Below are 25,924 nucleotides of genomic sequence, written 5' to 3'. Positions count from 1 at the left end.
AGACGCCACTAACAGCAGCATCCACATCACAGCTTAGCGTTTTCTGCATCACCCAAACAGATTTTTGAATGATCTGTTTGCCGGAAGACAAATTATAAAACCCATCCCTCCATTAACCTGGACTCAGTGAGTGGAGGTTGTCTGGTCCTGCTCCTGTCGGCTGGCAGCACCTGAAACCTGCTCGAAACCCTTCCCAATTCTATTCTTCATTTAAAATTCATACTGTTATTGTTTGGTCTGTTTGTCCATAATTTTATACCTTTTTGTTTTTCACCATTTTACGTTGTTGGGAGTTTTAGGACAGAGGATGATGTAAAAACAACTGAGAATTTGTGATTTAGCGCTTTTGTTTATAGGTAATGATTATGCTCCTAAATGTGTTCTATAATATACCAATTCCTACTTTCCTTTTCACATGCTATGGGTTTAGTCACCAATATTCACAAATATCACAGACTCTCAGTCATTTTTCAATATTCTCGTCCTTTAAACCTTACACCCATTTTTACAGCTCTGAAAAAAACCTAATTCTTTAAAGTTACTGCAGGTGAAGGAGAAAGTGAAGGAGGGTTAAATGTTCTCTCCACAGGTGAGATCCACAGGTGCAGCCATCAAAAAAGCTTTCATCAACCATCATGTGATCAGTGGGAGATGCAGTGGAACTGAAAGCGACTGGGTTTGGTTCGTCTCCACACTCCAGCTCTGCAATAAGAGAGAAACAGGTGCAGGCTTCTCCTAATAATAATCATCTGTATGAATCTAAATCAGCAGATTAATTTCCCTCTCTGGATGTTCCCCTGTCACAGAAGATGATGTTTGGAAGAAGAGGAGCAGGTGCAGGCGGCTCGGTTACAAACAGACATTACTGTTATTAGAATAAAAGCTTTAATTCCCTGTCGTCTCATTAGCCAATAATGGCTCCGTTCCCTCTGAATGCCACAGCTGATTGGCTGACTCATCTCCGCTAATTCACTTTGTGCTAATGGAAGCGAGGTAGAGGAGCAGGAAGTGTTCTTTTTGAGAAAGAAAATGCTTTCAGTGCTGCCAGTTTGAGCAAATCGGCAAAAGAAAAACAATATTTTATCATTTGGACACAGAGACGTCAGGCGCATCCACCAGCATGAGCAGGGACTGTGTGCACGTTATAAATCTGAATCAAAGCTTTAAAGATGCCAACAAAGAAAAAGTATTAGCCTTTTCCAAAGGGAATTAACATATTTTAAATCATTCCCACCTGAGCGTTATTGGATCGGGCTGGGACTCACCACCAACACTACAACAAAGGATGCGTGAATCTGTTCTCGAATGTCAACGTATCAACTTAAAAAGTGAACCGTAGCCTGAACTTACAGGGTAAAGGTCAGTTCTGGCTGCGTGTGCTTGTTATGTTAACATTCAACATGAAACAGCTCTCACCTTAACTAATCTCCCTTTCTAAGTTTGTGGAACTTGATTTAGTACAACCTCCTGATAGGGGCTGAAAATTTGCCCCTGAACCTGGGGGTAAAAAAGCCCCAGGAATCCCGCCCACCTCCCCAAACACACATTATATGAGTGTCCTCCGAGCTACAGACAGTGTGTGTGTTGCTATGTGTGTGCGGCCAGTCCAGCGTGTCTCCTCTCTGCCCTCAGGCATGTTTGTTTTGGCAGCAGAACAGAGAGCTGCTCTCACACCAGACACACACACACACACTTTAAAATGAAATGCCCCCACCCTCCCCATTGCCCAAACCTGATTCTAAGCTGAACCCTTAAACCCGGTCTGAACCCCCTCACACATAAACACCTACACACACCACGCAATGCTCAAAACTCTGCACAAACAATCTCTCTCTCTCTCACACACACACACACCTTCCTGGAAGCCCACACTGACCCAGCCCCCCACCCTAGCTTCCTGTCGCCTTTTTTTCTCCAACATGTAGATGACATCACCCTGTCTCAGCCAATCATCTGTCAGATCAGCTGATACTACTACACTGATAAATCCATTAGTGCTGTTTCCAGGGTGATGACTACAACTTCTGCTGCTTGCACATTCCAACAATTGACACTACAGCTACTACTACAGCTGCCTTTACTACAGCTAAAATAAGTACTGGATCACTACTTGTGCAAATGCTACTACTGCTGTAGCGATGCTCATATGAAAAAGCTTTCATGTTTATTCAGCTTTGTTACATTACATTTGAGCAAATTTGAGTTACTGTTTTTTTTCTCTAGTATAAGAGAAAGAGCATATAGTAACTCAACAGTAGCTAATAATTTATTCATAATTGTAGACAAGTTTTCTCATTTGTATTTCGTTTAATGTACAGTGTATGATGTAGGAATTGTAACAATGTAAAAATGAATTACGACACATTTACAACATAAAGTTGTAAACAAAAGTGGCCTACAATTATTATTACAGCAGCCATTAAAACTACATTTGTTGATAGTTCAGCTTATTTGTTTGTCAGGAACCACACAGCTCAACACAGTTACAACTAATCAGCCGATGCCCTGTATGAAGGACATATAGTGAGAAGCTTAGGCTTGAAAACAAATCAATAAAATCTGCATAAAACTGATTTAGTTTAGAATAGAAGTGTTGCTGCTCACTGCTGGTCAGGATGCTATAAGCAGTACTGACGGTGGTGTGTTATGTAAAGCATAATAAATGTACGGTACCACAGTAATAAGAAGGAATCTGTTTCAGCTTCAGGCTTTGGGAACAGGACACGTGAAATTTGGATGGTGTGTGTGAGGCAGGAGGAGATGAGGAGCTTCTTACAGATGTGTGGGTGACTTTTAGCAGGTATTTGGATGCTTTCATGTATTTGTGTTACTCTCATCTTTAATCTGTCCACATTTTCCTCCAACCTGTCTTCTGAAGCCACATCTGGACCAGCCATTATCAATGTCAAATATAAGTACAATTTACCAAATTGAAGTGAGCTGCAGTCAATGTCAAAAATACAACCTGACTCTTATCACCACTGTCTCTGAACAGGTTTAAATATGGAAACTGGGCAGATCATTTTTTAGGACTTAACCTTCCTGACTCTCACCACAGTGACTAACTTACATCTGTACTGATACTATTACTAGTAATTAATCTTCAAATTACAACACTCACCCATTACTGCTAAAACAACTACTGCCCACTGCTACTTCATTGCAATTGCTTTTAGTGCCATGAATAATACAACAATTTTTTTTTAGTACTTCTACCATTTATATGACTCCAGCTACTGCTATTACTACTAAGACCATTCCTCAACTATAGACTCCAAAGTAGAAAAGTATCAGATTAGTGAGTAGATATGGAAAAACTAAAGATACCGGAATGTGGACAGCAGTTGTAATATTTAAAAGAAGAAGACCCATGAAGACTCCAGTATACTGGGTCACTGCAGTAATATAAAACTGAAGTATTATCAACCAATTAAAAATGTTTGCTTCCTTTGTTTTCTCTGCACTTATCTTTATTTTAAACATATGAATCCCAACAACTCTGTTCTCAGTTTGTCAGGATTTGTCCAGCCAGCGTGACCTCTGAAGCTAAAGAAGCTTTGCAGGAGTTTGGTTCTGATGTGATTTCCAGAAATAACTAAAATGCAGCTGGAAAAATATGACAAACAAAATGTCTGTGACACATTTTAATGTAGAGCAGAGTAAGAAAACACTAAAAAGAAAAAGGTTGTGCACTTACAAAAAGCAACTTTTATTCTGGGATTTCTAAGGGGGTTCACAGTAAAGTACAAGTCACATCTAAGGAAGTTAGACGTGTGTTCACATTCTACTGAGTTATGACTGAGAACTAGTGTAATTTGTGATGCACTTGGGTTTACATGTTGGTGAGCATCCATCACAGCAGGTAGACGACAATAACTGGCTTTTTTATTGTCGAGCTATTAGCAGCACCTGTTCGCACTGAACAAGTCCCACTAGATAAAGTTGATACAGAAGAAAACTTAAAAACATGAAGATTCTCAGGCAAGTTGTGGAGTTATGACGAATGTCTGTTTACTGTTTTCTAAGTGGATTTATGGTTGTTTATTCACAACAGACATCAGAGCTGATAATATCCTCAAAGAAAAAGTCTCAGTGAATCTAAAAATAAGTGAACTATATCTGTTTGTTCAGATCTGCCTGAGTTATGACTCAGAAAATATGTGTTTTTTCACTTAAATTGCAGCTATTTTGTGCTGTGGCTTAGACTGAGCACAAAGAAGAATCTTTCACGTTCTGATCTTGTCAGACTCAACATAAGACTTTGTGCAGAGCTTTCATTCCTGCTGATATCAGCTGACGTATGTTGGAGGAAAGTGAAGAAATGTGAGATTCCTCGGTTAAGCATGGGGCTGATTAAGGTGCTTTTATTTCCCCCAGTGTTTTTCCACTGGGTCCAGCAGCAGGCAGAGTGTTGGTGGGACTCGGGCCCAGTCTAACAACAGAATCAAATCAAGCTCTGACTGTGGACACAGAGCTGTCTGCCTGCTGTCTCACAGTGAAACAGCATCAAACCCATGTATTTATGATGTGAACCAAACCTTGAGGAGCTTCTGCACACTGCAGACTTTTATGTTATGAATGAACCTAATCATTCATGTGTTCTTTATGCTTCTTAGTTATGTATAAATATGCTGAGCACAATTCATTTAAATATTTCAAAAACATATAATACAGACACATTTTCCCGGTGAGTATGTAATCACAAAGTACTTGGAAGAGAAAGAGAAAACTCAAAGACAACAGAAGTAGAGGACGTAGATGGACAGAGATAAAGTCAACAGAAAGTTTGAGTTACTGCTTGTTTGTGCTTCTGTCAGAGCGAGCAGCAGACTCTGCACATAAACTGTTCTCCTGGATCACATTTTTCCCCCAGTGTTATGGACATGTGTTCCACCAACTTCAGAGATGACAGTTTGGAATTTACAATACGAGTTTTTACTGTGGGGTATGAATTCATCTTTCTGCAGGAAGAATCCATCTGAGGAACCAGGTTTCTATATTGACCTGCAATGATCAAGGAAACCTGGTTTCTTAAAGACAAAGTTTTAAAAATGCGATTATTGCAGAAAGCTGACAGTATCCAGCAGCTGTTTCTTTCAGTCTCAGACCAACAACTCAACATGATGTTTGTTGCAGTTCAAAGCATTTTAAGCCATTTTAAGTATTTTAAAGGAAAACGAGGCATTGATGATTTAACATACAATGAACATTGTATGTGTTTACATGTTTTCTTCATGCTTAAACCCGCCATCCTTCCCGTGTTGTATCTGTGCAGCGTCTCTGTGCTGATCATTGGGCAATGAGTCTCTATATTTAGTCTCTCACCAAATCGCCACCTCGGCCTCTGACATTCATTTGATTTTAATTCTTTCATTAGTGTTGGAGCTGCAAACACAGGAATGTTCTGCAGAAGAAGCTTCCTGTATACTGCATTTCAGATGACTATTGTACTTATTGCTCTAGTACATGTATAGAAAAGTTACTTTAGCTCAAAATACAACACTATAGTTGCAGGTTCTAGCGTCTCTGCCTTCAGGTGAGGGATGTTTTTTAAGATTAAAAAATGTTAAATTATTCAGTCTGAAAAAGAAAATAGATTTTTTCCTCATGTTCTCTTTAGTCTTCACGTTGAGAACGACTCAATTATAAAGTGAAAAAAAAAAAATCAGCTGCAGCATTACAGACTGGATCCTATGGAAACTATGGGCATCCGATAAATTCATTGGTTAACATGACTTCACACCTTGGAAAGAAGACAGATTTCTGCTAAACGGTGAAGTGACAGAAAGGGTCTCAGTGCAGTTCTTTTGGTCTGATTCCTGTGTTCAGAAATTTTTATAACAACTGAGATTTATTAGATGCTTTGTGTGTAGAACATCAGGGTGATCAGTTTACAACCAAAATCTGCAGCAGTTAAATTCATATTTCGGCTTGAATTTTAAACCACTGCAATAACTGAGAAATGATCATTTCTAATAAACGCGATAAAATAGGAAGACTACAGCGACTGATGTGTTGTTGAGCAGAGCCTGAGGCAGTTTGTTCCTGGTCTGTTTCCAACAGTCTGGTTGGCTGCAGGAGTGGCGGAGAACGATTGTTGGACAGAGAGCAGTGGAGGAGGAGGAGGAGGCTTCACTAAACATAGAAACAAGTGTTCTCCGCCAACTCCAGTCACACCGAGCCCAACATCTCCAACCAAAAAGCAGCGATTTCCACCAATCTGTTCACTACACAGAATACACCTCCGGCTGTTCCTCCCTCGTCCTCCCTCTCTCCGCTCGCCGCTCTCCGGGGTCAGCTTTCAGAGGAGCCGCTCCTCGTGTGAATGAATATTAAAGCGGCAGCTGCGTGGGAGGAGAGGTGAGCGGGGTGAACGCCGAGAGGATTCATTCACATCAACCAGAATCCATTTTTACTTTACGGGCAATTAAAATTCATCTCTGGCAGGATGGAAAATGGACACGACTGAGCAGTGAAACGTGGAGGGACGAGAGGATTTTAAACGACTGGCCGTGATGTAGAGGAATGTTTGTGGAAAGCAGACGCTGGTGATGTGCACATGTTGCATCTGTTCATTGGAAAGCTTTGTTCAATAGAACATGGAGAACAGAGATCAGTGACGACCCGTCAATGTGCATCATGAAGTTAAAATGTGTTTGTTTTCTGTTAAAAATGGTGAAACTCTGACTAAATATTCTTACATTCTACTTCTCACTCAGAGGAGTTCACCATACGTCAGAATCCAGCAGTCTCTAAAATGGCCATCATTCACAAAAATGTATTTGTGAGAGTCAAAAAAAGACACACTTTCCATCCGTGTGACAGAAGAAAACCAGTGTGTCTCAAACCAGTTTATCATGTTCCCCACACAAAGCAGAGCAGAGAAATCTGCTTGGTGCCACAGACGCTGTTAGCTGAGCTGATTATTGTCTTACACAGATTTTAGCCATTTTTTAGTTTTGTTTGCTCCTCCGACCACCAGGGGGCACCTTCACGTTTAGGTAATTAAAATGCATTTAAGGAAGACTGGGTTGGGCAGTGCCAGGTTTTTCTGGTTTGTGACCAGTTTTTGGCCGAACTTCCCGTTAAGGCTGTAAAAAGGTTTGTGCATTTGCCATCTGACAGACACTTACGAAGAAACTGCGAATTCTGAGCAGAACTTGATCATATAATAAACCTCATCCTTCCTCTTCCCTCATCCTCACCATGGACAAACTCAGCTTCATTTTGTGTCTATACAACTTCTCATGCCAGCAGACGCTCAGTGGCTTTTTTAATCCAGCAAATAGTACAACAATCCAACTTTAGGCAGCATTTTGTTCTGCAGCCTCTCACATTTGTCCCCAACATTGTGGTTATACTAAATCAGGCTGGATAATAGAACCTGGAGATTTTCTAGCAGAACTTGTAGGTAAACGCTGCACATCATCTTGGTAAAACAGTATATTACAAATTGCTTAGTTAGTTTTTTAGAAAAAAACATCACTAATATTTTTCTGTGGGTAAATTTGTTCTGATTTTAGTATTAGACAACAACGCTAGTTTTAAAAGGTTTCTAAATGGAATGTTGCAAATGCAAACCCAAAGCCTGCTGTTCGTAAAAGTGAGAAGTCCCAGAAATCGCGATGGACTGAGATAGACGACGTGATTGATTGAAGCAGGAGTATATGTTTGTTAAGGTAGAAACTGAAGCAGGCTGAAAATATCCTTCATTAAAGTCCTGCTGCAGCTCTGACTGTGCCTCCACTTGCTTTGTTTGTTCTCTGCAGATAGTGGAGGGAGGCTTTCTGCAGCTCAGACTCAGTGAAGTCTTAAATCCTCCAGAGAGGACGGAGTCTGTCCTGCAGGGAAACAGCCACTGCAGCTCTGAAGGAGACAGAAAACAGATATTTTGTGCTGCTAAGTGGGACATTTTTCTGACAGCAGCAGACAGTCTCAGTGTCTCTGCAGCTTTCGGTAAGACGAACCGACGCGGTCCGACATAAACGAGACAACTTTACAGCTTCAGACGAGGCTGAGAACATCTCCGTAGAGACTCCAGGTTCGTCTGTCATTTCTTTAATCCTGCAACAGTCCTGGATCCTGTCTCTGCAACCCCTCTGCTGTTTATCTGTCCTGTCTGCGAATAGAAACTCTGGAAATGAACAGATTGTGTTTGCTCTGTTATGAAATCAAAACAGCGTTCAGCTTATTTTCAGCTCCAGATAACAGTAATAACAGCAAAGCCGCGGGCAGCAGGGAGCACATATGGAGGAGTGACAGGACGAGCTTCAGAAGCAAAGTATGTAAAAGAAATGAAATATTTATCAGATACTTACTGCTGCTTATGCTTGTTATTATGGGTATTATAATGGAGTCTGTGAGTAAACATGCACCTCTCCTGATACTGACTGCTGAATACTGCAACTCACCATGCAGAGGAAACATCCAAGGACCACATTTTCTTTTTTTCAAAATGTTGATGCCAGCGATATGTTTCAAAAAAGTTGGGACCAAGTCGGAATCTAAAAAGCTGCTAAATGCTAAAGAACAGCTCTTGGAACATCTCCTAATTAACAGTTATTTGGAAACAGGTTAAGTATCATGATTGGGTATAAAAAGATCATCCCGGAGAAGCTGAGTCTGTCAGAAAATGAAAACAGTTTGGAGAAACATTCAAATATTCAGAGAATCCACAATAATCTCAAAGGACACAAGTCTGAAAAACAGTACTGAATGGTTTTTGACCTTTGGGCCCTCGCGGGCACTGCACTTGGAGCCAACATGGTTCTGTAGTAAACTCACTGCCTGGGCTCAGGAAAAGCTCTGAAAACCACTATCAGTGGATACAGTTTGTCTCTGCATCGACTAATGTTCAAATTGTACCACACAAACAAACAACAACCAGATATCAACAAGCTCCACAAAGACTGTCTCCATCTCTGAGCCTGAGCTTATTTAAAATGGGCCGAGCTGAAGTGGAAACAGTCCTGTGGCCAGAATGTGGAGTCCTGGTTTGACAGTTATGGAGAGGGACCCTCTGCCTTGTGCACAGTCCAAAAGCATCTGTGATGGTGTTGGGGGCATTAATCCAAACAGCATCTGTGAAGGACCATTAATGCTGAATGGTGTCTACATCTGCTGCCTTGTTTATTTCAGTAACACAATGGGAGTCCAGACCTGTCACCTACTGAAAACATCTGGAGCATTATGAAGAGAAAATGATGACGAAGCAGGACAAGTGTTGATCAGCTGAACTCATTTATCAGGAAAGAATGAAGGAAAATGTTTCATCTGCCCAGTTCCCAAACACTTGGAGTGTTAATAAAAATGAGGTGAAACTACACTTCAACAAATCCCACTAATATTTGGAACTTTACATCCCAGCTGAGCTCCACTTCATCCTGTTAAATCTCCACCCACTCAAGCTACGAGTGACTTACAACAGACATGTTCTTCGTGCTAAGCCAACAGTGTGTAAACACTGCAGGAGCTGACTTTACGGTGCAGAGAGTGAATCAGAGTTCAGCAGATATCTGATATCTTAATCTGAACTAATAATCTGTCAGATGAAACAGCACTAAGTAAATTAGCCCTTTAAGTAGGTCTCAAGTCAACTTCCAGCGTTTTAACCACAGTAACTTGTTAAAGTGCAGCTACGATAATTAACACAGTGTATGTTTGATGCATGCAGCTCTGTTCCATAGTTCATTATAATTTAAGTGTCATAACTGATGCTTAGCAGGTATAATCGTTCACCATGTACCCAATAATTAGTCTGCTATTATTGTTGTTTTACACAAAAAGGTGAATGTGCTGAGATTGTCTTTCATATAAAGCTGCTGTCCCATTGCTTTCTTTTTTAAATAAAGGAGGAAGGCGGAGGGGACATAAATATGGAGACAAGTTTCTATTATTGATCAGTGAGGTTTGTAGATAAAACACAGGGTGGTGAAGATAAGTCACATCACATGCTTTAATGCTCAATTCAGATTTTTTTTGCCCATTTCCGATCTCTTGTAGTTAGTGACATGTATCCAGCTCCAGTGAAAACAATGTTGTGGACCTAAACTGAAACATCAGCCACAGCAGCTTGTATGTGTGACAGTTGAATCACAGGAGTTTGATGTGTCCCGATTTTGTTCAAAAGCAGTTGTTCCAACATGTAAACCAATGAGATGATAGAGCAGCCATGCGTTTCCCATCACGCCCTGTGGCACCATGGTCTTGTGAGTAAGCAAATAACATCTGGCTAGGGAGGGGTTTGCAGCCCCCATCCCCGGTTCGACTTTTAAACTAAGAAAACTAATAATACGTCAAATCAGAGAGCAGGACATAAAAAACAGCAGTGGTCCAAGCAGAGCTGTTCAGCGTGGACCCCGTCTGACTGACAGACATAAGTTGGGCTTTTACCCACTAGAGCTTTGGCTACAACTACATTCACATTCAGTCCTTTAAGCTCCATACATGAACCAAAGAAAATCAGCTTCCTGCCAAACACCGAGGTCTCAGAAATGAGGACAAAACACTGAAGAACGATGGACAACAGGAAATGAAGCAACACAAAAGACCAACAAACCTGAGAGGTGAGACTGACAGCAGGAGATGCTGACACAATCTGTTGCTTTCTAACAGGCCAGTGACCTGGAAGAGCCTCCAGTGAGTTTAAACATAAATAAGGCAATTTTCTCTGCGTCTTCTCTCGTCGACTCCTTAAATAAAAACACTAGAGAGCATTCAAAGACCCAAAAGCGATTTTAAAACATTCATGCAGCAGAGGAAAGAGCATCTCTCAGACATGCTGCAGTTATTTTTTCCCCCATTTTCTCCTGTAGCTTCATTTCCCAAAACAGAGCAGCAGAAACAGAAACAGCTCAAGGGCCCTGGCCTCCATACGTGGCCTAACAAATCCAGGATCAGGTTATCCAGCTATATCAGTTAACTGGATAACTGTGCCCTGCCATGGTTGTTGACTAGCCCACATATATCGAAACTTGAAACCATGATCAACTTGTTTCCCATTGGCTACGGAAGAGAGTGAGAAAGGGAAAGTGCAATTTCACCCTGCTAGAGCAGCTACAAAGAATTTAAAGATGTGGGGAAAATGCAAAACTAAGTGTTAGAGCAAGTATGTTCACAATGAGAAACCTGGACAGGTGAGGTCAAGTGTTTTACTCTCAACTCTAATCTACGATTATTGTATATACCTTTAAAATGAGACATAAAAAGGTTGTGCTAGTGATGACTGATTGATATTTATAACCTGTTTTGTGGTGAATGCCATCAGACTGCAGATGAATGTGTTAAGTTATTCGGACCAACAGTTTGTTGCATTGCATAACACTGCATGAACTTTCTGAATGCACATCTCGGTTTGCTTGCCTTATGGCACATCCATCGTTTGATGGACTTCCTGGTTCAGCATCATTCAAATCTGACAACTTATCCTGCTTAAAATGACTAGACCTGAAAACGAACCTGCTCCTGAGTAAGTTTGAGACTGGAGGTCTGCTCAAGCTCAGCATGGCTTGGGAAGAACCAACAGCTGTAGGAATGGGGCCCTGATCCTTTCTCCTCACAGTCAGACCAAACGTCAGTATCAACACACCAAATCTCCAGCTTCCCTCTGTCTTCTTTCCTACCTTCTTCAGCTGTCCACTCCGGGTTCCCACGAACACCACTGTATGTTCTCCGTAGGTGTAGGCGGCCACGGCGCCCATGCCCTCAGTCCGGTCCTCGTAGAGCGGGTTCCCCTCAATAACCCTCAGGCCTCCGAGCGGCTGGTTCAGCACCAAACCGCAGAAATCATCTCCAATCTGCTTTGGCTGTTGAAGAGGGAGATGGAGAATTTGGGTTAGCTATTATCATGCAGACTCTCCTTCCATTTCAAATCAGTAAGCAAAAAAAGAGTGGGGCCAAAATCGCCCCACAGCCATGTGAAAGATTCACTGCCAGTTATCACAAATGCTTGATTGCAGTTGTTGCCGCCAAGGGTGGAACAACCAGTTATTAGGTTTAGGGGGCAATTACTTTTTCATACATAAGATCATCATTTACAAACTGGAGTTTGTAGTTAGTCACATTAGCTTTTTGTGTTATTAAAATTTGTTTGATGATCTGAATCATTTGAGTTTGACATGAACGAAAAAACATATTTGCATATCTTTGCATATTTGCTTAATTATAACCCCGGCCCTTTGTAATCAAGTGAGCAACTTGGGGTTCAGTTTCTTGCCCAAGGACATTTGGGGTTGAAAGATGAAAGTTCATGTGTAAAGACGTTCTGAGGACGTTACAAACACTGTGCAGCACTCAGCTATAGCAAACACACAAGTGTAACCTGGGAGCTAATAGGTGCAGTTGTTTTTCAGCTAAGGAGCTCAGTCCTGATATCAAAGGCAGAGAAAACTACTTTTTATACAAACATATACCACTTGATTTCTGTTACAGTGCTGTTTTATTTGGATTTTATCCTTTGACACCATGAACAGGGAACATTGAGATCTTGCGTACACTTGGGTTTACTTGGCGTCGTCCTGAGGAGAGTGAATCAGTGCCAGGAGTTGTCATTAGTGCACATGGATGTTTGAGTCTTCTTTGATAAAGAAGCTCCACTGAGTCTCTCACTGTGTATTGATATAGTTAATTAAACATCTATTCATAACTTTTGTACAGCTGTACATTGCAAAACTAATGTATGGCTGTCACAAAATCCCAGGGTGCACCTGGACTTGCCTTGCGGCAAACTGAACACCATCTGGGAACCACTGTTCTATAACTACACAGTCTGGAGTGGATGAGAAATCTGATGAATATATGTACTTACAGTAACTACAGTGTCTGCGAGAACATGAACCCGACTGTAAGTAGAGGAACCTCTTACAATACCTCCACAATTATTTATTGTTGCAAGAGGGAGACAACGCTTTGCGTACCGAGTTATTTATTATTCCATAATGCTAATTACAACGTTTACCATGATGTGTGATTCACCACGTCCTGGCAGTGGTTCCTGGCTCTGAATGATGCTATGAATAGGGAGGAGCAGGGTTATTACAGGGTCCACTCACACACACAGAGGTCGGCTAACACCCTGTCATTAGAGGGTTAAGGCCTTGATGCTTTAGAGCAACAGAACAGGCTGGAAACTCTCTGAATCACACAGGAACTGCACTTAGATCTGCACTCTCTGCACCACCGGATCCTGAGTTCAGGTTTCAGGATCGTTATATTTTAACCTAGAAATGGAAGACTGTGTATCTGCTGATGCAGAATGTGATCTGATGCTTTTATGAACTTAAATTTTGATTAAATACATATGCGAGTGCTATCGCCCCCTGCACCTGATACCATCCACACACAGACCTGAGACCTGCCCACTGAGCCCATTAAATAGGATAATCTGCCGCGTGTCTTCAAACTGAGCAGGACTGCTAACGTAGGCCTACATTAGTTTAGAAACAATCTTAGACGATGAGGGAAGATGCCTCGTGCCACATTTAACAATAGACAGTAAACTAAATACTACTTCTTAACTAAATCCAGCAGTATGGTGCTAAAAACAACATTTTCAGCATGAAACATGAACCACACACAGGTTTGGGGAGTGAAGATTTCACAAATGCTATTTACTTACTGGAAAGATCTATCACAGCCTTTGAACAACGTGCTCATCTATTACAATCTCTAAGCTTAACCAAAGTGCTTCTGCTGCCTAAACCCCAGATGAGTCTGAACGTTTTCTGTCATCTCTGTTGTGTGTGTGACTGAAAGAGGTTATAGAGGTGCAAAACAAACACATCGTACCACAATGTGCAGACAGGCAGCCACTGCTGCTGCTGCTGCTGCAGGAAGAACGACACACACATCACTGCAAGGGACTTTGTCATGTCCCATGCTAACAGCCACGCATGAACACACACACACACACACACACACACACACACACACACACACACACACACACACACACTCCCTGCTGTTTATGATAAAAGAAGGAGGTCAGAGTCTGGACACTCCTCCCCCCAAAGACACATAGTAACAAGGGTCATTATCTCATGCATCATTCCTATCATCAGTGTGTTCTGTACCGGCTGATTGGTTGCTTAGTTCGTTGCTGGGGGCACCTCCAACGCCCCCCCTTCCTGACCTCCTGTCCTCCTCCCACCATCGTTTTACCAAATTCAAGCCCGGCCCAGAAGTTGTCCAGGGTTTCCCTGCTCGGTTGCCATGGTTACCACTGCAGGCCATTACCACCATGAATAAGAACATCATCTACCCCCAACCTGAAATAACCCCACTGCAGAGGGATGTGGGGGGGAGTCTCTCGCTTCCTCTTTGCTTTCTGTCTTTCACAGGGTGATTACAGTTTCTCTTTTCATGCATTCATGCAAATAAAGTTTATTTGTGCTTAAATGTCAGAGTCATAGTGTGTGAGTGTGTGTGTGTTGCAGCCTGTAGGCAGCTTCCAGCCAAGCGATGTAAAGAATCCAGGAGGAAAGAGACAACAAAACTGAGAAAGACAGAGAAAGAGAGAGAGCTCACTCCATTTCACACGCTGCTGGTTTAATCATCTGAACGTGCAGAGGATTTAAACTCATTTGAAATTTATTTCACATATTCAGCCTGTTTTTTTTTATTTCTTTTCAGCTTGTGTGTCAGTTCGCTCCATGTAAACTCTTGTGATACCACAGTGCACTAAGTAAAGGTGTGGATCAAAATGCACATCAAGGATGAACGTACTAGACATTAGTGGTCAGAGGTCACAGTGGCCTTGTTTTTGTCGCACTCTAATTACTGCAATATTCCAGAAACACAAGAGAATTTCAATACATGGGACACGAATGTGCACTTGAACTCCTGGATGAGCTGATTAGAATGTAAATCTGAGTTTTCCATCTTTGTTCCACGCTATCAACACCAGCGATGCTCATTGCATTAGCAGTTTTCAGGTGACACATCTAAAACCACAGCGACATACAAAACCAATCTTTTATAGTTCATAGCATCTGCATTTGCATATTAGCTTGAACCATGTTTGGGGCCAAACTGTAGCTACAGTCACCATGAACAGTTACTATGGCATTGTTTTTTTTTTCAGATTCCTTTTTTCACTGTTCATGGTTTCACAGTTCAATCTGACCTAACCTGTTTCTGACAGGTCAAAGATATAAAAGTCTTTGCTCTTGACTTCAAACTCCCACTGTTTATCTGAGTGCTTTCTGATTTTTAAGAAACGCTCAGGGTTTAACTCACAGTGTGGATGCAGGGCAGCTCTTTGTTGAGTAACCATGGTAACGACAGTCGTCCCTCTCCACGGTAACAGGAGCGGATCCTCTCTCTCATGGCCAGGTTGATATCGTGGAGAGTGAAGAGACAGAGGACTGTCTCTCTGGGAGGGTTTGAGCGATTCTTCTGACCCTGAGAGTAAAAACACACAGGCAGAGCCAGAGAGGGGGCTGGTTAGAATCCTACAAAGCCAGAAGCAAGGCACTATTACAATGACACCAGCACCAGCACTGTTCAGGTTTGTAGGAAAAGAGACAACTAAAATGGAAATAATGAAAGAAAAAAAAAGAAAAAAAATCAAGAAATTATTGGCTAATATAAAGTAACAAGAAAAAGGTGCAGATAATTACAGAAACAAAAAAGGAGGAAACCGACATATAAGGACATATTAAAGAAAGAAACAAAGACAAAAGCAAACAACACAAATATGGAAATAAAAAAAAATGGAAAAAGTGGAAAAATCTGCCCAAAATAACAAATTATAAATAATTACAAAAAAATGGTGAAATGAGGGAAAGAAAATGAAACACACAAACACACACACAAAAAAAACATAACTTACAGAAAAGGGACAAAACGCACAAACAAGTAAAAAACTAAAATAAAAAACAACCGGATGAAAGAAAACGAAAAAAAAAAAATCACCTGTGAGAAGACAACAAACAGGACATCGTCGTCTTCGGACAGGCTGAGCGCCTGGGCCAGCCGCCGCCCTGGTTTCTGCTTGTAGGCGGCCTGGACCAGCCGGTACTCCACGCCGTCTTTGGTGCAGCCCAGAGGAAACTCCACGTATGAGTAGAACTCTGTGTCATTAGAGCACATCCTGACGATCTTGGAGGTAAAGAATTTCTCTCCGCCAGCGTCCATCTGCGTCAGCTGAGTGTCCAGCTGCAGCGTCAGGAAATACACGTATGTGCGGCTGGAGAAGCCGTAGACGTAGTAGATGTCAAAGGCCGGATAGAGGGACAGCGTGTCCGAAGGGATCTTGATCTGCGAGGACACAAACTCGTCCTGGTAGACCAGCGAGAACATGTTGACGCTCTCCTCGTCAGCCACCAGCTTCCTGCTGGACAGTGTGGGGAAATACTCCGACTTCCCGTCGATGGCAGCACCAATAAAGAGTCGGCTGCCACCCTTCGCCGGTTTCTTCTTCTTGGCATCAGCCGTCCAGTCATCCTCACCAACAACCACACCTGCACAAGGAGGACAGAGTCAGGACAGGTGCTCCAATGTGGGTGGATGGACAGGTGACGTTGCCACACAGGTCGAAAACTGACTGATGTAAATATTTGCTAAATTTACGATAGCAAAGACAGAAATTTCAAGAGGTTGAGAGAAGAATCCGCACAGCAGCAAATTCAAATGCTTGTCCAGAAAAACTAACAATGAAAAGAGACTCACTTCACTGTTGGATACCACAAAGAAAAGCAGCAAATCCTCACATTTGAGAATCTACAACCAAAATGTTTTGGGCATTTTTGCTAAAAAATAATGAATTATTAAATTAGCCGCCACTTAATTTTCTACCTAACCTGAATCGACCCATTAGGCAGCACGGACAGATTATGAGAAAACGGACCTCTGTGGTGTCAGTGGAACAAAGTGAGCAGCTGGGTCAGTGTTTCCACTGTGTAAAGTAAAGGGTCATCATGTGCACAGCAGGACAAACAAAAACACCACGGAAAGGTTTGACACACTGGGTCAAAGCACAGATGTTGATCTGTTCTTGTTTAACTGGATCAGCAAAGAATACTGACTTACAACGTCAAGTGTTAGGACCTGCTGGCTGGTTTACTGAAATCGAGTATTCACATTCAGAACCATCTCAGAACTCGGAATTTGGAAGTGTTTTCACAGACGTGTATCTGATCAGAGAAATGAGCCAACGTACAGCAAACTCCTGTGCTTTACAGAAGTGGAGGCTGGTTGTCAGGCATATACAGTCTTCATTCAGCTTTTTGTCCAGACTAAACATGTTGGCAGCTGATTTTGAATAAAAACCTGTAAAATATTTTGACACATTGGCACATGATTGACAGCTGCAGGCTGAAATGCTTCTCCAGCTGGGAGACAACAAAGTGGAAAGGAAACACTGATGCTCTGATTCTCTTTGGTTGGAATCAAAATGATCAAACTAGAACAGATCAGCACAAAGTGTTCTCATTAAAACACTTTTTATAACACTTTCACAATTGAATTTACCTCATCTGACTACAGTTCTACTACAACCTCCAAACAGTAGGTGAGTCTGTCGCCATGGAAACAGCTGAAGCAACCAGCTGGAGAAATGACCAATAATTAAGGAGGAAAAGCTGAATGCCCCTCATCGGGGGCTGTGTCCAAAATCATCCTCTACTCACTATATAAAACATTCGCCGTTATGTCGTGGTGTCTGAAATCTATCCAATAAACAGTGCATTTAATTCCCACAAAGCAACAATGCACATACACTACTATCTGCTAACAATCCCATAATGCAATGCTTCGCATTTGAGTGGTGAGAAAGAGCCTGAAATGATAATTAATTGCTCACTGTTGAGTGAACTATTTAGAGAACATATACAGGGAGGAGGGAAAAAGTGAGGAGGGGTTGATTTCAGACACAGCTACAGAGCAGTAACTATACTAACAGGTCAGCTCAGCACCTTTGTTACAAGCAGCTGCAAAAACCATACGGACTCAATTTTTTATTATTTCTGCTCCACTAGGTCAAACACAACACAGACGCATCCCAGCACTGGACAAATGAAGCTGAAATGCACAATAATACCTGACTACTGAAGGAATTTACTTGTTAGTAATTAGCCTTTGCTCCAGCTTAGTGATTATTTCAGAGAATCGACACTGAATTTGCCTATACAATAAAAGATCCATCAAAGATCCATTAAAGCTGCAATTGTGCCCTGTTTTTCACTGTTCAGGTGTGTCTGACCCCGCCCACTCCTGCACAGCCTACCTGCCATCCCATCAGCCTCTCTGGCTCCAGACAGGTAGTGCTCCTTGCGGTGATGTGGCTCCCCAAGCTTAAAGAGATCTTCCAGTCTGAGGAACTGACAGACGCCCTGCCAGATCGACCCACAGGCCACCAGTCTGTTCCCAGTATAATCCACCAGTAAGAGCTTATTCACATTATCTGACGACTCCAGTCTGTGGAAAGACACACAGGTGAGACAGGTAAGCAAACTGCAGCATCTATCAAGCTGACAGACATTAAAGGAAAATAAATAAGCTGTCAGGTAACCAATGAGGGAAATGGACAGGTAAGCAGGAAGACTGGTGACGACAGGTAAAGATTTGAGAGAAGCACACACAGGAGTTACATCTAGAGAGATGAGAAGGGGGACACATAGGGGAACAGGAAGGTGAAGAGAAAGACAGCTAAATACATTATTTGGTGAGACAGACAGACAGATAGACAAGTAAATAGACAGGCAAAGGTGAGACGGGTGTTGACATACCTGTGGGCGCAGGCCCTGACGCTGGGAGGAGGGTAACACTTGGCGTTGTCCTCTACAGGTCCGGTCATGTGACTCCTCAGCTCCGTCAGATTGGCAGACAGCTTCAGCACTCGGTTGACGGCGCCAACGAACACCTCTCCTGTCCGCCGGTGGACGGTCAGGTGGGTGAGGGAGGTGTCAAACGCTCGGTACACTGCCCTGCCCAACGTCCCGGATTGAGGGGGAGGAGCAGCTGGGGCAGAGAGGAGGGGGGAGGAGAGGAGGAGGAGGGGAAGGAAGAGGAGGACAGGACATGGTGAAGGGAGCATGGTGGACAGAGAGAGGATGAGGAGGAGGAAGGATGGAGGGACAGAGGAGGAGAGGAGGGAAGGAGGAGAGAAGAGCTGGTTGCAGGTCTGATGAAGCGTTACTTCAGTGGGTCATGGCTGTGGAGACAGAGAGAGACAGACAGGACACCGTCCATCAAGATGATACATTTCAAATACAAAAGTTTGCAAGATGAAAATCTTTGAACTGTTGTTTCCAATTTTCTATCTGTTAAAAATCAACTGGATTGTTTGGGAGGATGTACAACGTTCATTCATTTTCCTTCTCAGCTCACGCTGGGTCAAATAGCGCTTCATGCTCGGCGAGTGTCAGTGAGGAAAGATCACAGAAGCAGGAGGAAACCGCAGCTGGGTTCAAAGCCAGGGACAAAGTGTTGGTGCATCAGCAGCTCGATTCATCGACAACTTTATGTGCACACACACACACACACACACACACACGCACGAACAGTGACCTAATGAACGTCCACGACACAGAATAAAGCTCAAGTTTCATCGTAGAAACAAGAGTGTGTCTCAGATTTATTTCACTGAACACTTACACACTGTGTTATTTACATCAAGCTCTCGCTAACACACACACACACAGGATTTAACTGACAGTGTGTGTGAGACAGAGGCAGATATAGTTATTGATCGGCGTCTGTCTGTCTTCTGAGTCTCTCATAAAGCTTCAGCAGCTCCAGTATCACTGAGCTGGATGGAAACTTCCCTCTCATCCTCACACTCAATTCCACTGTGTTTATGTTTGACTGACAGCTCTCATTACACACACACACACACACACACACACACACACACACACACACACAATCCAGCTGGTTTCTCATCTGAAACCAGTTGATTTATTTTTAATCTATGACACAAAATGGAGGACTGACAGCCTGCAGCACAAAGACATTTCTGCTGTCTCTCCGCAGGTTTTACATTAAAATGCCTCCTGCATATGTTGTGAGCGTGGGCGTCCCTGTGGGAATTGAACCTTCAACTGTAGCATAGCTTTAAATCATGCTCCTGGGTTTCAGCTTGGACACATTAAATCAGTCTGAGAGAAAATGAGAAAGTGAGTGTGGAAACAAACCAGACTCAGTTCCCAGATTCATTGTATTTCTTGTTTCTCTGAAGTTTGAAAAATCCTCATTACGGTAACAATACAAAAACATTTCTGTGGTTAAAAGTTGCGTAATTTTTCACAGATATGCAACAGACAAAGCAGCTGCACAGATTCTCCACACCTCATGCAAACATGAGTCCAGAATCCGGTGGATCCTCACACACACATAAAGAGCACAATCTGACTACGTCCTCGCTTAATTCAGCTTTAGTTTCAAAGGACCCACCAACAGGGACCTGTTGCCTGGTCTTCTCCACTGTGGATAAATTACAGTCCTCCAGTGGAGGTCAGGGCTTCTCTCTGCAGCTGCTATAAGCCCTGATAAGACAGCTTTTTGCAAGTGTCCTCGATGAGAGTGAAGCGTTTTGCACGTTGTCTTCACAACACTGAGCCTCTGGCCTTTTTTTGCACTGTGCATCTCACATTATTTGCAGGAGCACAGCGAACACCTGCAGGTATAAAAAGTGTTTCCTTCACTGTCCAACACGGCTGCAAGAGGCTAAGAAACATGTGATATGAAAAAAATATGTTTTACCAGATGATTTGATTAGCTTAGTTTGGAACGAGTGATACAAGCATCTGATTCTTTCTGTCTCTACTTTTTGTTTATCCTGAAATTTACATCACCTCCATTTTAAAAATCCCACAGTGGGTGAGTGGTGCTGCACTTTAACATTCAGTGTGCAAACGGGTTAAGCCACAAGTTAAATGATGGAGTTTATGGTTAAACAGCACTTGCACTGTGGGGATGCACCTGTCCACAGCTCACTGTCCTCTCCACCTGCAGCGTCTGTTGTGTTCAGTCTGATGTGAGCATCAAGCAGCAGCTGCTTTTTAAATTGAAAGCTGCACCAAAAATAAAAAGGTGCACAGTCTGATTTAAAAGATCTGAAGAAGAACCTGCAGACCCGTCTCCTGCTGGACTAACGTGGACCAGTTCAGCTCACTGTGACGGTTTCTAATGAGACAGTAGAAGAGAAATGCTGAGGAAGAGCTGCTTTGTGAATGGAGGGATAATAAAGTTTTTACTCTGGCAGCAGAGAGGGACAGTTCAACAATTAACCCTGTGACACATGCACACGTACGCACACACGCACACACACATACACACACACAGGGAGACAAAGAGGCAGTGAAAGATCAGCACATTAGTTAATTAGGCTGCTGTGCTGAGAGCGAGAGCAGAGACAGGAGAGGTCGACAGATGGACGGAGAGAGAGTGGACGACAGACAGCTGGGCAGACACGGGAGACAGATCCAGTTTCTCTAACTGGACTAGGATTTCACTGGAACCATCCATCATCCTGCTCAGCCACAGCCTGTGTGTGTGTGTTTTCCTTTAAAGCCAAGGTTGTGAGGACACATCCAGTCTGAGAGTTCAGAATGCATTTGTTTCATAATCCCAACTCTGGTTAAGCTCAGAGTCACATGGACCCATATTCAGATCAGACAGGAGAACATGTTCTGGAGTGGACTACATCGTGCTGGACTCGGCATCAACCAGTGATGATGGAGGAGGGTCTGAACAGGCCCGGAGCTGTTCTTCACCTCAGATTTCTGTGATTGTTCTGAGGCTAGAAATTAAAATTTTAAATGTTTGGTCAGTGTGTTTTCAGAGATGTCAGAAGCAAATCTCTGGTTGGTTCTAACATTTTGCCCTGTTGTTATCTGTCACCATTTTGCATCTTGTTTTGGCCATTTCACAACAATTTTTCCTTTTTGGATCTGTTTTCTAATCCCTGGCTGTTCAATAATGAATCAACATGCAGTAAGAAGCATTCAGCCTACTGAATGAAGAAGCACAGAGCTGGAGGCATCTAACAGAGAGGTTTGTTTGTCCAACAATGACAGCAATGACGTCTCCTCGATAAATTTGTGTCGTTTTCTTTGATTATTGCTTAATTTCCTGTCAATTGATCCAATAACGTGCGTTTGTTTCAGCAGGAGGTCACAGAACAGTGGAGCTGTTTCTGACTCTTATCAGCCTAGATGCCTTGTCCTCTATCTGTCCAGCTCTCAGCTCTTATCTCTGTCCACCACTGCACCCCCCCATCTCTACATCAGGCCCCCCTGAAGCTCTCACCACCCAAGCCGACCCTGCAGCTCTTTCTACCCAGAAAGTGCTGCACAATGTGTCTTTGTCGTGTGTTTATTGGAGCCTGTGATTCAAACAGAGCCCCAGTCAGTGGAATGAGGGGGTGGGAATCAGAATGGGGGACACGGATGCAGATGGAGGTGATGGAGGAGAAGCGGAGGGGGTTGTTTTATGGTTCCCAGTGATGCAGCAGCTGGGTGGGTAATGTACATAAAGGCATTTCGAGAACAGGCTGAGGGGAAATTTACAGATACAGGATATTTCCTTTTTATTTTCCTCACTTTCTTAATAAAGTACTTGTAGTTTTAGCTTGTAGTACAAACTTATTACCGTACGCCAACCATATTATCCAGAACGTCTTTGTTGTAGTACACGTGGGAAAAGATGGAGGATTAGGCCTTTAAACATGCACGGAGAAGGATTTTTCTCTTTAAACTGAGACATTCGTGTTGGTGAAACAATAACTGTCGTCTAATTTGATTTGATTGTTGTGTCACTTGCTGTAATTACATAAACACAGTCAACTGTAAACCACAGTGTACTTTAATTTTACTGCATCTTCTTCTTTGCTGGCCTCTATAATTACAAACTGCCATAAACTGACTGCTATTAAAGGCCACAGCGCTAACACACTGTCCTGCAACCCCCATAATGATCACTTCACTGTCCATCTGTAAAACCGAGCTTCACTCACTCTGCTGCCAATGATGGTGGTTGTTTTTGGAGCTAAATAGGAGCCAGTCTCTTATACTTAACTAGTAAATAAAAATAATACTGTGGTGTATGTGGCTGAAGATTCTCAGTCATCACGATTTGGTTATCCGAAGATTTCCACTCATTTCCAACGGTCTTCTTTTCTTGGTTAGAAACGTGGTGTATAAAAAGTTGAATTCTGGTTCTAACTAGACACCATTGGATTAGATATTCATCAGTAATAAACTACAAGTCTAAAGACAAAATATGGACATTTCTTCTGCATTGTTTACCTGAGAATCATCATGTTTTTACGTGTTTCAAGTTTCCAAAATGAAGACAAACAAACTAAAAGGTTTTTAAAAAAGCGCCCATCCACAGCATAATTCAGTTTATTAGGAACCCATGTCTCAAACTCAATCTTATGCAGCCCACCTGCAATAAAACTACAACACAGGAGAAACAAATGTGACTAACCTGTTCAAGTGGAAATAAAACAATATCCAGCATTATTTCAAAGAGGAGGCTGCAAACAGCTTAATATGACCGTTTTAATGGTCCATGTGTATTTTTACATTAAACTAAAATACTTCGACCACTTTAGAAGCGATGAAAGTGCCAAACAATTATCAACATTAAGAGGCACCAAGGTTGTGCACTTTAACAGAGCAAGACTTTTTGCAAACTCGAATGTGACTGAGTTTCCACTGCTCTCCAGGAATTGGCCTCATGTTGTCCTCAGTGGCTTCTCCCAGACTGTTGCTTTAGATTAATATTCAGCAAATGTGAGCGGTGGTTCTGGTTTTAGCCACCGGCTCTGAAGCAAAGACCTAAACACCAAGTGCTCCATTAGCTGTGTGTATTAAACCGTGTCAGACCACACACACGATGTGTAAGCCATCATCAGCCGATCAAACTGCTATTTCATTACAGGGAAACTCTGTCACGTGACCCTGGGATGTTTTTTTATTTAATGGATCAGCTGATGGAAACCAGAGCCCGTGAAAATCTAAACACGACCGACCATGAGCCGTTAGAGCCACGGTCAGACGGAGGTTCAGTCAAACAAACGTCTTCCACGTGTGATCTGATCAGCTGCATGGGCACATTAGGAGACAAAAGGGCCCCTAGCACCCACATTTTATTCCCTTACACTGTTTGTGATCCTTTTTACTTTTTGGTCTTATTTAATCTGTTTGGCCTTTGGTGGGACTCCGTGTCCATCTGTTTTTGGTCACTTTGAGTCGTCAAGTGTCTGTCTCTGGTCCTTTTCTGTTTGGTAGGTATAAGTTGTTAGTAGTTTGGCTGTTGGTTTTGGTCCTCTGGCACCAGTTTTAGGTTGTTTTCTGCTTATGGTCATCCAGTGTTTGTTTTTGCTTGGTGTCAGTTTTAGGTCATTTCAGTCTGTTCTCCACTTGGGAACTGTGTTGAGTCTCTTTGTGGTCACTTTGTGTCCTATAACCGACCTTTATAACTTTCAACAGAGACATATGAACAGTGACTTCACACAGAGGCACAGTCCCTGGGGCCAGAGAGGGTGGGGGTCCTGTGCCTTCTGGCCCAGTTCAGCTCTCCAACTGCGAGCAGTCAGGATAAACAGAGCCACCAACAAAAGTGTCTGTTGACTGAAGCAGGATTCAGACCCTGAAGCCTCAAACATCTGCAGAGTCTCTAAGTGGTGTTGGGTTCTACTTGGCATAGGGTTTGCAGATTTCTGCCATTTGTGACGGCAGAATGAAGCTGTTTTCAGACATTTTACTCTTTTGTTGGTCACATGGATACAAAACCAATGAAGAGCTGTACACATAGAGTACTGACAGGGAACTCATTCATTCGGATGCTTCTGGTGGCATTTGACCCCACAGTATATCACTGCTGCACTGACTGGCTGTTTATTCCTGGGACTGACAGCCAAGTCACGCAGCATTTAACTGTACTGACGGCTACATTTACCCTGTGCAGAGGTCAGGAAGGACGTGTTGACTGGATGCATTAGCAGGGGCTGTGCTGGACTTCATCCATTACAAATACAAACAAAGAGGGGACGACAGGTTCTGGACAGAACCATGCTGGAGCAGCAACAGTAGTGAGGAGTAACAGAGCTTGTGCTGCTCATACAGTGTTTTCAACACAAAGACCTCAAAGACCCTTCAGGGGCTACTATCAGCACCATAGAGAAAGGCCAGTAGGTCCCTGCTCCACATGTTGGTCCCTCAGCAGCTTGTTATCATACTGTCTTAGGTGTTGGACGTTCGTTATGTGCTGCTACATGTTGTTAAACTTCCATTTCCAGGCAGCAGGCACCAACTGAGCCACAACTCTGGGTGTGATAACAACTGATGACAACCGTTCAGTTACTATTGTGGCACCATCGTGTACCAGCTGCCAGAAGTTTCGCTTACAACAACAATATGATACGACCAACTGATGACATAGGGGAAAAAAAGCAAAATGGAGGAGACCCAGGATGCAGTTTGCAGCTGAGCACTGCACCAGAACCAGGAGCCTCAACAGACCTCAGAAGTATCTGGAAAATGTTTTGACGACAGGAGCCTCGTTCACAGAATTGCTACCAACTGCAGCTGATAATAAATTAAATTAACATTTTTAATCTTTTTCTCTTTAACTTCATCACCGTGTCGCTTTAAAGTAGATTTTAGAGCATGTGCTTAGTATTTCTGCTTCAGCTACAATTCTGCGCTATGTGCTCATTTTATTTATAGTGGAGTAATTTCACTCTCAGAGTTTTTACGTCTCAATCAAAAAGAAGAAAAGATCTAAAGAGTTCATTAAACAGAAGAATTATTAATACCAGGCGTGTTTAAGAACAAGCAGCAAACACAGGGGGACACAGTTATCCAACGTAAAATGGCTGCTGGGAGTGGTTTGAAACCACAAGTTTAACCTCTGTGAGCAGCAGGGAGACCCAGTGTAGATCTGGAAAACTTGTGGTTCACTTTGAAAAATGGTG

The 25,924-nt window shown here is 42.7% G+C and overlaps 1 protein-coding gene across 1 annotated transcript in view; it reads right to left on the bottom strand.

Moving 5' to 3' along the window:
- The window catches only part of plxna3 (plexin A3), a 95,490-nt gene that overhangs the window by 58,345 nt on the left and 11,221 nt on the right, over positions 1–25,924 (bottom strand). The window contains exons 2-6 of the mRNA XM_067526187.1: positions 18,726–19,150; positions 18,224–18,414; positions 15,913–16,460; positions 15,235–15,399; positions 11,622–11,804 (exon numbers count right to left, since the gene is read on the bottom strand). Of these exons, the coding sequence (XP_067382288.1) occupies positions 11,622–11,804; positions 15,235–15,399; positions 15,913–16,460; positions 18,224–18,414; positions 18,726–19,033 (1,395 nt within the window). The 5' untranslated portion in view covers positions 19,034–19,150. The remainder of the gene's footprint in view (positions 1–11,621; positions 11,805–15,234; positions 15,400–15,912; positions 16,461–18,223; positions 18,415–18,725; positions 19,151–25,924) is intronic.

Source organism: Channa argus, chromosome 13 (assembly GCF_033026475.1).
Source record: "Channa argus isolate prfri chromosome 13, Channa argus male v1.0, whole genome shotgun sequence".
NCBI lineage: Eukaryota > Metazoa > Chordata > Actinopteri > Anabantiformes > Channidae > Channa > Channa argus.
The sequence above is the reverse complement of the archived record's forward strand: the minus strand, read 5'-3'. Positions and strand labels throughout refer to the sequence as shown.